The sequence below is a fragment of the Choloepus didactylus genome, chromosome 18 (assembly GCF_015220235.1).
Source record: "Choloepus didactylus isolate mChoDid1 chromosome 18, mChoDid1.pri, whole genome shotgun sequence".
Lineage (NCBI taxonomy): Eukaryota > Metazoa > Chordata > Mammalia > Pilosa > Megalonychidae > Choloepus > Choloepus didactylus.
Genome location: NC_051324.1, coordinates 28,285,958 through 28,298,470, shown reverse-complemented (window position 1 = coordinate 28,298,470; position 12,513 = coordinate 28,285,958). Strand labels below are relative to the sequence as shown.

General features: G+C 47.8%; 1 protein-coding gene across 2 annotated transcripts in view; it reads right to left on the bottom strand.

Moving 5' to 3' along the window:
- Positions 1-3,705: 3,705 nt before the first annotated feature.
- RHBDL3 (rhomboid like 3) overlaps positions 3,706-12,513 on the bottom strand; it is a 39,099-nt gene continuing 30,291 nt past the window's right edge. For both annotated transcript variants that reach the window (XM_037810076.1, XM_037810075.1), the window contains 2 exons: positions 7,160-7,220; positions 3,706-4,059 (listed from right to left, as the gene is read on the bottom strand). In XM_037810076.1, the coding sequence (XP_037666004.1) occupies positions 3,788-4,059; positions 7,160-7,220 (333 nt within the window). In that variant the 3' untranslated portion in view covers positions 3,706-3,787. The remainder of the gene's footprint in view (positions 4,060-7,159; positions 7,221-12,513) is intronic.

Below are 12,513 nucleotides of genomic sequence, written 5' to 3'. Positions count from 1 at the left end.
AGTCCAATGATTCCAAAAAGGTTAAGGACCACCAAGCTAGAAAGACTGGTGCTATGCCCTGGTGCCCCATCAGTATTTTATAAATCAGATCCACCGCCACTGTTCCTGACCCTCTCCCACGGCCCTGACCCAGACCCAGATGAAAGAGTCTCCAATGCCAACCCTTCAGTTCACTTCCTGCATAACTAGTAGCTTAAAAACAAAAATCTTTAATGGAATCTGTGCTCAAATAATATGTTACAAACAAAAATATACAGAATGTACACAATACAAAAATATTTAGAAACAAACATTGCAGCTTGTGTTTCTTTTTTGACTTAGGTCCTCAGAGGGGAAGTTCACTGTTGAAGCACTGATTTTTAAGGCAGAGGAGTATCGGTGCTTTCCACCTAGAACTGGGAGCACATGAATGATGCCAGGAAAGGGCTGTCACTGCACCCAGGATTCGTCATTATTTGCTAAGTAAATTGGACACTGGGGGAAGATCTGGGCTTGGTGAGCAATGACTCCCCTATCTTCTGGGCAGGAAGTGTTCTCATGGAAACCGAGAGTCCAATTAGCTGGCAAAAGAGCCTCATTAGGGAGCTTCCCTAATTAAAAAATGAGTGATTAATGGCATCATTAAAATGAAATTTCTCCTGTGAAGGTTTGTTTTCCTTTCCCCGGTTTCTGATTCCTCTTCCATTTAACGAGAGAGTGAATCTGTAGCTGTTGTTCAGGGATTCCCCAGCTTTCAGTTTCTGTATTCTGTGGATTAAGGGCCGACCCAATTCCACCAGCTGGAAGATTTACACCAACTTCCACTTCACAGCACTCTGGCTGGGCCACCATATCGGAAGAGTAAGGAGAAAGAGAAGGGAAGGCACCGCCTGCCTCAGTAATGGGGAAGTGCTGGGGCAGGGGGGGCTTGGGAGAGTGGTGGGAACACAGAAACAAAGGGACCTGCTGAGGACCAAGCCAGAGACCAAAAAGTAAAACTTTTTTACCAGACAGCTGTCCCCTGGCCCTGGGATGGAGGCACAGGTCCTGGGAGGTAACTCTTTCATCACCACTATGTAGCCCTGCTTGGAAATGATGGTTGGGGTAGGGGGCGGGGTGGAGAGTTTGTTAAGCAGATCAAAGACCCTTTGTTTTGCTTTTGGACACTTTGCTGACAGGAAGCAGCTGGGGCTGGTGACCTGGGGTGCATATGAGGTCACCTTAGCATGTCCTGGAACTCAGAGGACAGACTTAACAGGATGGGAAATGGGATTTCCCCCTCAGACAGCCCTCCTCAGTAACAAGTCTCCATCTGAAGCCCGGAGGGAGCTGGATGCTTCTCTGAGGGCTTTTCAGAATCATTTCATTCACTGCCTCCTCATCCCTGGGAGAGGAAGACCCCTCTCCAGCTCTCACGCAGACAAAGGCAGGGGTGGCATTTTGTCTCCTCCACCCACATCCCAGAATCCCCAGGTGCAAGGATGGGAATTGGAAGGATCAGCCCTGCCTTTGGGAAGGGCACCAGCTGCTTCTGTCCCTCCAGGAAGGGACAGCATCACTCAGCCTCAGCAGTGGCTGTAGCCATGGTGAAGACAGAAAAGTCCTAGACCCCTTCTCCATCCTTACCTGGGTCTTCTCAGCCCCCAGCCTGAGGCCTCCAAGTCTCCTCTCCTAAGAGGCTGACTCTTTCATCCAAGCCTTTCTCTCACTGGGACACAGAGAATGGCCAGCAAAGCACAGACAAGATACTCTGGGCTAATGCAGCTCAGCTAAAGATCTCGGCCCACGTCATCCCAGGCTGAGAGTTCTCAGCACTGCATGGGCACAAGCACAGCATGGCCTTAGGAGCCATATGTGCCAACCAGGGAAATCTATTTAGTGTTGGGCAAAGACAGGAAAGGGCTTGGCGTACCCTGGGGATGAGTGGGTGTGTCTCTGGGTGGGAGACCTATTTATATGTGATCACTGAGGACAGGGACCCTCAAATGCCTGGCCTGGCTGACTTGATCTCAGTACACAGAAGGCCAGTGAAGGGCAGTTCCCACACCCCTGTCCTCATTCCTGTATGAACCGAGTCCCTGTGTCTATCCTCCAGGCTGGGGTTCTTTGTCCTTCTGGGCTGTCAGTGGTTGGGAGCTCCAGAGCAATATAAAGAGAAGGTATAATTTGTCAAAATTCACCCTCTTCACACCCTCATCTCAGGACCTGCACCAGCTCCTGCTAGAGGGTTATTCCCTCAGCCTCTCTTTCCCACTGATGAAACAGGGGTGGGGAAGGGCTTGATAATCTCCAAGTTCCCTCCCAGCTCTAAGCATCTGAGTCCATGAGATGCCCTCATTTCTAACACTCATCCAGTATCCCACAGCTCTTTCTCCAGAAGCAAAATTTTCTGCTTAAATTGGGATCTCTTTTACTGCAACCCCTTATCCCCCCGCAATGAATTCAAAGGGGGATGTGCCCTCAATATTCCTGCCTCACCTCTCTTCCACCCTCAAAGCTCCTTCCTTTCTAAGGGAGACAGAATAGACCTTTCCAGATATGAAGGCCATTCCAGAGGGAAACAAGAGCAATACTTGGCAAAGGTGAGGAAGACCTAAGGCCTAAAGTCTCTGTCCACCACTGAAAACAGTTCTCCCCCTGCTCTGGGACTCTAAGGAGACTCTGGAAGGGACAGAGGAAGGGAAAGAAGGTGGCAAGCTTTGCTAAAAGCAAGGCTATTCAGCAACCACCCCACCCCACACCATACCCCCTCCAGCCTCCCATCCGTCAGCACCTTCTTTCCTCTCACATACAGACTTCCCTACACACACCCACGGTCCCTCAGGGGCCTTCTCTACAGTCTGCAACCTGCCTCCCATTGTCTTCCCTATCACACACATCTCCACCCACCAAACCTCACACACACACATACACACACACACACATCAAAAAACTGTCTCCATAACCATAGGAAACAACCAAACCAACGCAGCGTCAGGGCAGTGGAAGGGAAAGAAAGGCCCCAAAAACAAGGCAGGAGGATGCTGGGGCACTGTGTGAAATGTCAGCATTCTGGGAGAAAGGGCAGGAGGTTGGTACTGGACCTTCCCTAGGGTGAAGCCTGGGATGAAGTTTATTCTCCTGCCTGGGTCCCTCTCAATGGGTACTCCCAAGGCAAGGGTGAGGCCTGGAGCTAACGGCGCCTCCCCCCTCTGCCCACCCCAGGCAGTAGAGGCCATGTCCCAGGGCCCACTGATAGGCACAGGAGGGCACCCTGGGCTCCCTGGGCCAAAGTCAACATGTCTATCACCAGGTCGTCGTCTCACTTCAGAGCTCCAGACCCAGCAGCTGTAGAGGGAATGCTGCCTGGCCTGCAAGTGTCTCCAGGCTGCACAGGGGCCTGCCTGGCTACTACAACCTTCAGGCCTTCCTCATACCTCTTAGACTCTCTTAGGGTGAAGGATGAAGAGAAGGCTACTGCTCAATCTGTGGCAGGGAGAGGGGAAAACCCTGAACACATGGAATGAGCCCAGCCCAAGGATAGGTCCAATCTCACCCCCCACCCTAGGCCCACACCCTGGCCCAATGTCATTCAGAACAGTCCAGAAAAATGACGGTGGCCACATTCAACTCCTCTGGCAGGTACCTTTCAGAAAAGAGCCTCCACTGTCTAAACTGAAACATGAAAATTACAGCAGGCCAGTGTCTCTTGTCCCCTCCTCCCAGCCTAAATGAGCTGGTGATGAGAAAAAAAAAAAAAAAGAATGCAGATGCTCCCTCTTGATGTTGCTTCTCCCTCCCCTCCCCCATCGTGGTCCTTGAGCCCATCTTAGGGGGGTGGTGGCAGCTTCAAGTCCAGCAGGGTGTAGGCAAAGATGTTCCAGAAGATGGCAAACAGCACGAAGACGGTGTACATGGCCACAAAAATCCACCACAGTGACTGGTCCTGAAGCCTCTGCTCATAGTTCCTCAGGACCACCACGCCCAGGGTGATGCCCACGGCCACGCCACCCAGATGTGCCATGAAGCTCGGGTGAGGGCATGGGGGATAGGCTGACGGGTGGAACCGGAGCCAGACTGCCCGTCCAAACTCCATGCTCACTGCAAGGGAAGGAAGCAGAGGGAAGTCACAGGAGGGCGACTGGGTGGGGCTGGGGGTGGGGCCTTGCACTCCATCCATCCATCTACTTATCCATCCATCCATTCATGAATCCATTAATCCATTCAATATCTGCATGTTGCAGATATAGCAGTAAAGAAGACAGACAAATGTCTGTTTGCACAGAGCTTATAGGGTCAGCAATAAATCAGCAAAAATGATCTTAAACTTAAGATAATTTTAGTAAGACATACATCTAGGGAAAAAAAAATAGGTGATGTAATTCAGCCATAGAAAGGAATGAAGTTCTGGTACGTGTGACAACGTAGATGAACCTTAAAAACATGCGAAGTGAAACAAGCCAGACACAAAAGGACAAATATGATTCCACTTACATGAAATATCTAGAAAAGGCAAATTTGCAGAGACAGAGAGTAGATCGGTGATTATGAGGTGGGGGAAGATGGGGAGATATTGTTTAATGGGTACAGAGTTTCTGTTTGAGATCATGAAAAAGTTTTTGTAATGGATGGTGGTGATGGTAGTGCAACACGGTAAAAGTAATTAATGCCAATGAACTGTACACTTAAAATGGCAATTTTTATGTTATATATGTATTACCACAATAAAAAAAAATTAGGTGCTGTGGAATCAGTGCTGGAGGAGGGGAGGGGAAATCTTTAGTTTGGGGAGTCAGGAAAGACCTGACATTTGAGAGGTGACATTTGGGCGGAGATCTGAATATCAAGAAGGACCCCGCCATGAGAAGAGCCTTCCAGGCAGAGGGAACAGCTCATGCAGAAGCCCAGAGGCTCTCACACCTCTGTGGTGATGCCGTGAGTCCTGGAAGCTCAGTGTCCCCATCTATATACATTTAAGCCTCTATGTCATGGGCTACACTGTTGGAATATTAATAGGTACCTAGCACTTTACAGCTTATAAAGTGTTTCCATATACTCTCTTAAAACCCTTAGAAAACCTTAAGAACCAGTGCTTTTTGTGGTCAGAAGGAAGGGATGCAGGGGGAGAAGTGTAAAGAAAAAATGCAGATAAATAATCCCAACTCCAAACATAGTACCCCCAACAAAGTACTCGGTTTTATCTGACAGATTCTAAAATGCCACCATCCCACTCTCCAATCCATCCTTCTTGCATTAACTTCTTGGATCTGCCAACCATCTGGGTATGCAGTCTTGAAAGGACAGGTGGTAGGAAATGGTACCATTTCATTATTCAGCACCAAAAGAACACCAAGAGCAGCTATTCTTATTCCTGGTTTACAGACAAGGAACCAAGGCAAATTTGACAGCTTGCAAGAAAACCCACTGAGGAGATTTTGTACCTGTTCGTTTATCATTTAATTAACCAGTGTGCCTCTCTCTACCCTAACCCACCCCAGGGCACAGGAGCTTCCAGGCAGATTCACTCCCCTTGGGATTGTTGCTCAACCTTGCTGTCTGGGGCCTGCAACTCCCGGGACGGCCGATAGATGGCAGAAAAGGAACAGCCAGGGATGGTCACCGCCTCCCACCCCAGACCCAGCCCAGGTCATGGGGCATCATCTGCGTCTGCTTAGTTAAGGAGGTCTGACATTTGTCCCAAACTCCAAAACTTAGTATTTTCGTGTTCATGATGCTTAGAGTTGGATTGTTTTTTAATAGCAAAATTGAAGCTTCTCTTCCCTTCCTCAAAAGCAGACAAACTCTGTGAGCAGCTATGCTCATCCCCCCACCCCAGGAAGGTTTTCTCCCCCTCCCTCTCACCCCACCCCAATGCCCCCTATAGTTCTGGCTTAAAGAGACCATGGGTTTTAAGGCCTGAAGGCCCTCTCTGGGATTAGAGATCACCCAACTACACAGAGGAAAATGAGATCCAGAGAGAAGCCCTATCAGGGGCAGACCCGATTTCCTAAGGAGAAACTGTTAGGTGAGGGCCAAGGGGTAAGGAGCGAGGGATGTGGAAGTGGATTAAAGGGCAGGCCACTCGAGCCTGGAATTTATTCTAGCTGGATCTTCCTCTTATCTTTTTAGTAGGTGGATGACCCAGCAGAGAAAGTCCAGGTTCTCACTGCCCAGCTTGGCTAAAGGGTGGGGCTTCAGAAATGGCCCAGGCTGGCTCTGAATTCTGGTTCTATCATCTCTTAGCTGGGTGACCTTGGGCAAGGAACGTAACTCTCTGAGCCTAGCATTCCCCACCTGTAAATTATGCCTAATAATACCTTCTTCACCGGCAAGCTCTGAGGACTCTGTGAGGGATTTCACGTTCCCTCTTCTCTCTCTCTACCCCACATGACTTCAGACTCATCTCTCTCCACCTCAGAGCAAGCCTCGTGGCCTCTGGTCAAATTCTCCCAGTATACAACCCATTCTCTACACTGCCACCTGAGTGATTTCCTAAAACTCAAATCCATCAGCAACTCCCTTGCTTAAAGCACCCCCAGTGAGGTTTTTTTTGTTTTTGTTTTTGTTTTGCATTTAAAGCCCTTCATGATCCAATATCTATTATCTTGCCAGCTCATAAGTCAGTTTTGCTAAATGACTTGCCAGTCAGGACTCCTCCCCATTGTGTCTTTGTTTACAGCACCTCCTGCATCTTATCCAGTGAACATCTACTTGTCTTTAACACTCAAAATGAGCTCTGCAGGTAGAACTGCTTTCTCCTGAATAGGATCCCCACCATACCCTGTCCATAGGGAGGGACTCCTCAATTAGTTCAGTTTGTGAACCTCCTAAAAATTGCAAGTCTGTGTATGTGTGTGTGCACATGTACATTTTTCTGGGGAAGAGGTCTCACTCAGGCTTCCAACAGGGGATCTCAAAGAATTGACTCCATGACACAGAAGATTAAGAAGCTCTTTTTCTTGATTTGGGTGCACCTTTCTGTTTGTATATTATATGTCAATAAAAAGTTTAAGAAAGGTTAAGAAGCTGCACAACAAGATAGGCTTCTCTGAAAGCCTCACTTTGTCGCACATACTTATTTGATATGTCTCACTTTTTTTTTCTTGACCACCAGCCCTTTAAGGGCAGTGACTATGCCATCTTCGTATCCCAGGGCCTGCTGCAGAGCTCCCTTTCCCCAGCTTACCCTGTCAGTACTTACTACAGATCAAGGCCACAGCCATCCGCAGCAGCTTGAACTGGCACTTCATGCCTGACCAGTTCTAGGGAAAAAGGAGAGAGTTCCATTAGTTCCAGATCAGATCACTCGACCGCAGGCATATCTCACTTAAGAAAACCTGACATTAAACAAACAAAAAAAAGGAAACGACTCTATTAAGTCCTGAATGAAGGAGATGTGGTTTAGAACAGAACATGTCAGTATGACTTGGAGATTTTAGCCAATGGTAAGTTTGCTACTCAAGCTGTCACACTGAACTAATAGAGGAATAGAATCTAGGTCTAGGGACATGACAGTCCCTCTCTCCTCTGCACGGACAGACAACTTCAGGGAGTTGCATGAATTGCTAGGTGCTACAGTCACAAAGGGATACAAGACAGCAAACCAAGCAGTCAAAGCAGAACCATCGGGATGCTAAAAGAATTAAAAATCCTGCATGAGGAACAAGTGAGGAAACCAGGATTGTTTAATACAGAGTAGAGAAGACTCAGATGTCAGGGTCATTGCTGTCAAACCTCAAGTGAGATGACATGAGAGAAGGACACATTGAGTTTTGTTTTGTGTGGGTTTTTGTTTTTGTTTTTTAAAGCTCAGGAGAAGTTTCCCTTTCAAATAAGCAGAGCTCTCCAAAAAAAGGAATGATCCATCTTGGGCAATTATGAGTTTCTGATCACCAAGGGGTTCAAAGATGGGCTTTACATCCCTTGGAGGGGAGACTTTAGAGGAGAGTTGGGCACTGGAAAGGGGGTACTCCAGATGGTCCCCAAACAACTCCCTTTCTCCCCTGAGAACCTCTGAAAACTCTGACCCTCCAAAGTAGATAAACAAAGTACAATTCTTCCCCTTACAAAAGAATTTTTCACTTTACAAAAGACTTCGCCATGGGGGTTCCTTTGAGGGGCACTCCTGCCTGGCATTCAGAATGCCGTTCCATTGACACAGGCGGGCACGGGCAGAAAGGAGCCTGGGGGCCGCCTCAGCCTCGGGAGCAACTGGGAACAGTCAGGGGACTTCCATCGCCTCCCACCGGCCTGGCCCAGGCCCAGCTGGGGGACACATCTCACACTTCTTTGAGGTCGGGGTAGGGGGGCAACATACATTAAACTTTACAGGTGCCCTGAACCCCAGCACATACAATAATGTCTATGAAAGTGTCAGTCGAGCAAGCAGGATGCAGGGAAGCTGCCAAAAAGAGGGAGAAATCCTCGAGGCATTCAGCTTCTTGCCTACCTCCTCCCTCTGCCCCATTATTCCTACTGACCAGCAACCCCTTCTTTCACAAAAGGCGAGATGGGTGCCACACGGCCCCTCTTTGGGGGTGGGGGAGGGATCTAATCTCTGCACTGACACGTTCTTTGCTTAGAAGCAGATGGCAGGACAACACCGTCACCTGCTGGTGTCTGCCACAGAGGAGCCGCGCCAGGGGACAGGGAGCAGAACGGGGGCTGGTGCCCTCCACTGGATTTGACAACCTCATCAGAGCCAGCTCAGTTAGCCCTGGTGGGTAGCCACTGGGCTCCCCACGGGAGGGTCCTTGGGAGTCATCTGATAGGACCACCTCATCGTCGAGAGGAACATCCGTGGCCGAGAAGCCGACAAAATGGCCCTTCAGACCCTTGCTGGCCACTTCCGGTTTCTGGGAGCCCCAGACATTCCTTGGCTTGTGGCTGCATCACGCCAATCTGTGCCTCCGTCTTCCCTCTGGGTCTGTGTCCAAATTTCCTTCTTCTCCTAAGGACACCGGTCATATTGGATAAGGGCCCACCCTAATCCAGGATGACCTCATCTGAAAAACCCAATTTCTAAATAATGTCACAGTTGCAGGTGCTAGAGGTCAGGCCTTCAATATAACTTATCTTTTTTGGGGGGAGCACAATTCAACTCACAGCAGCAGCCGTGGATCTTAATCCTCCTTCAAAAGTTATACAGGACATTTTTTTTAAAGAACTTTTTTTTAATTGAAATATATTCACATATACAGGACATTTTTAATCCCTTTTCTTCATCAAAACCCTCTGAATATCTTACGTGAAGACAGCATCTCTTTCACTGTGTTATGAGTGATAAAAAAGATTTAAAGTTTAAAATGTTATCGGCTGCTCTCTACTTTAGTTGCAGCCCCTGGCTTCTTGCTGTCCTGCCCTGGGCCCTGTCTGCGACCCGGCTTAGGAAAGCACCATCAGTACCATGGGCAGGTGGCTCCCTGCCGGTTCGGCTCTCCATGTCTCCTGGTCACCTTCCTAGAGATGGCACTGCTCCCTACTCTCCCAAGCAGCTCTAGGAGCAGAATCCCTTTTTCTCTATTGCCTCATTTACCAAGTTGAGATAACAGTAGCACCTGTCTCACTTAGGTTGTTGTGAGGATTCAATGAGTCAAGGTGTGTAAAGCTCTAAGGACACCCCAGCACCTGGTAAGCACCACGAAATGTCTGACATTAGTGCCTAGACCTGAGGCTGCATGAGGATGGGCAGGCCAGAGACCAAAGACTGCTGGTTTACCCGACAGAGCGGCTTTAAACATTCTGATTCTGAATGACCTTGGGAAGAGCAGGGGAGCTCTAGTTTTGCCACGGTGTCAGCGGCCAGCTTCATTCCTTTACAACACCTGCTTGGCCCCTGAAAGCATTGGAGTGTGTGCCCCATTCAAATGAGGTTCTGAATCCTCCCCCCATTTTAGAGAAGACAACATTGAAGATTCAGGAGGGCTAGGCCAAGGTCACAGGGAGTTATGGCCGAGCTGGGATAAGGGTTTCCAGTCCAGGGCTCTGTCCGCCACACCACCTACTCTTCTGAGAGGGGCACGTTCTACACCAGCCTCCGCTGTCTGACCCGGTTGCCCCCAAAGCTGAGTGAACATCAGTAAATGACCAATCTCCCAGTAGCTGAGGGGTTAAACTAGAAAGTCACCCCTTCTCACCAGCTGCTTCATTTTCCCGACGCATTATTCCCCCAATAAAATGAGTGCAGTGCCACAACGGGAGAGAAGAATAAAATCTCACACACAGCCAGCTCTGCTGCTGCTATAAATGTTCAAAAGCCCTCGGGCCCCTGGGGGATACAAACCTCTAGCAGGACCTTTAATTTCACTCTCTCCCACAGCCAGTAACTCACCCATCGCAAACAAGTCGCTAACCAGTCCCCGGCATCTTGCTCATCCAACCAGTTAAGGGCCCACAGACAGCAACCCAGGTAGGGAGATTGTTTCAATACAGCTTTACATCTCCGTTAGAAACAGTCCCTTATTAAGTAACTCCAAGAAAACCCAATAAAGGAAGCGTGAAAGCACAACACAGATAAATTAGGGAATGTCTCTCTGTCTTACGAAAGGATTTTTCACTTAATAAAGTGAGCCTTTAAACACAGAACCTTTTGTGTCTTTTAGACAACAGTCTTTCTTAGTGCTTTGATAACATAGTTCAATTTGCAAAAACCCAGATCTCAAAAATTTAAGGAAAACAACTATCAAACAGAGCAAAGTATAATTGTATATACACAGATATATAAGTAAATATCTCGTATATTTAAAAATGGAAGTCTGCCTGGGGGCCACAGGAAGAGGCAATTGATAAATTATTCAATTACATTCCTCTTTATACTTCTAGTATTTAAAATAGAAAGTCTCGATTGTAGGTCTTTCATATAATCTAGATCTTTCATTGAAATATTTTCTGAATTTAATTCCTTTGATGTGAACTGCAAGCTTTTTGAAACTCAAAGTGTTTTTATAAAAATTACGACATACTTTCACTTAAGGTAGAAAGAATCTCTTATTTAAATGGATCTTAGGACAGAAGTCTTAAACAATTTTGTATTATATTTCTGAAGCACAAAGAACATCTTCTGGCAGTTATCTGTACAAATAGAACTTATAAAGATAAAAAATTACATATACATAAAAATACACAGAGACATATATACACACAGACTCACATATATACAGACAGATGGGATCTCACAGCCGTAGGGTGATTTGCCGTATGGAAAGCATTTTCAAGTCCATTGTTTTCATGTTTTCCTCACAACTACCTTGTGAAGAAGGGATTACAGATGAGAGAGCTGGGTCCTGGTAAGTTAAGGAACTCACTGGTGTTAACTATTAAGTGGTGACACTAGTACTCAAATCCAGATTTCACAACTGTCAAACCCATGGTTTTTCTGCCTTCTGATCTGATGAAGAGCTTTACTGTGTATGTACAACACAGACCAAATCTTCATTTTGGAACAAAAAACAAGATATCTATTTGAACCATATGAAATTGCCAATGTTTAGCTGTTTTGGGCCCATGGAAACAGCAATTTCATATGGTTCAGCCCGATGCATCTCTGAATTGCTCAGCTCTGTGCTAGATAAAGGAGGTCTCTTGGCAAAAGGAAACTGACCATTTTTCCACACCAAATAAGCACGAGACAACTTTGTAGAGAAGGGCTACCAGTAGGTCGGCTGCGTGGATGGAAAATCTTCCAGTTAGCTAGGGAAAGCCCTTTCCTTCTGGAAGGGTATTGGGCTCTCAGATGGGGCTGTCTCTCCCCGCAGCCATGGGCTGTGGGCTCCTTGCCAGAAAGAAGAGTAAACTGGAGCAAAACTGCTTTCACACCTCCCCCCATGGCCCTCACTCCCCTCCTCACGGTCCTTGGGGTGGTCTGCCCTCACCATGGGAACTTCGGGGCATCAGGGCTGCTTCCCATGGAGGTGGGGAAGGGGGTGGAACAGAACATCTTTATGAACTCCTGTCTGTTTCTTCTTTCCCGTGTTCTCTTTTAGTTGTTTGTTCATCACACACACACACACACACACACACACACACACACACACACACACACACATCTTGGGGGGGAATGGGAGGTGGGACATTAGCATTTCCTTCACCTACTGAAAGGAATTGGGGCAGGGGGAGGGGAGAGTGGAGGAGGCAGAATTCAGGAGAAAATCTGTGTCTGGGGAAAGCCGTGGCACTGATACAGAGTGACCCATTTAAAAGTGGCCCACGCGAGGCAGCCCTGGGCTCCCGAGTTTCCAGCCGACTGAGCTGCAGGTGTGTGAACATGCACAAACACACACACACAGACTCTCAGGCTTTCTCGTCCACACATGCTTCCTGACACCCATAGTGTCTCTAAGCATCCACTTTAGATGCCAAAATTCAGGCAAGGATGGAGTGTAGTCAAGCAGTGTCTGTCTGTCTTTCCCTCTCGTGCTCTCTCTCTGTGTATGAAGAGGACTTTGGTGAAAAGAAAAGGGAAGGTGTTGAGGCACAGGGCAGGTGAGTGAGAATAATAAAGAAGCAGAAAGCCATGGGAGAGTTCAGGAACACCAAAGACTCTGTCTCTATTCTGAG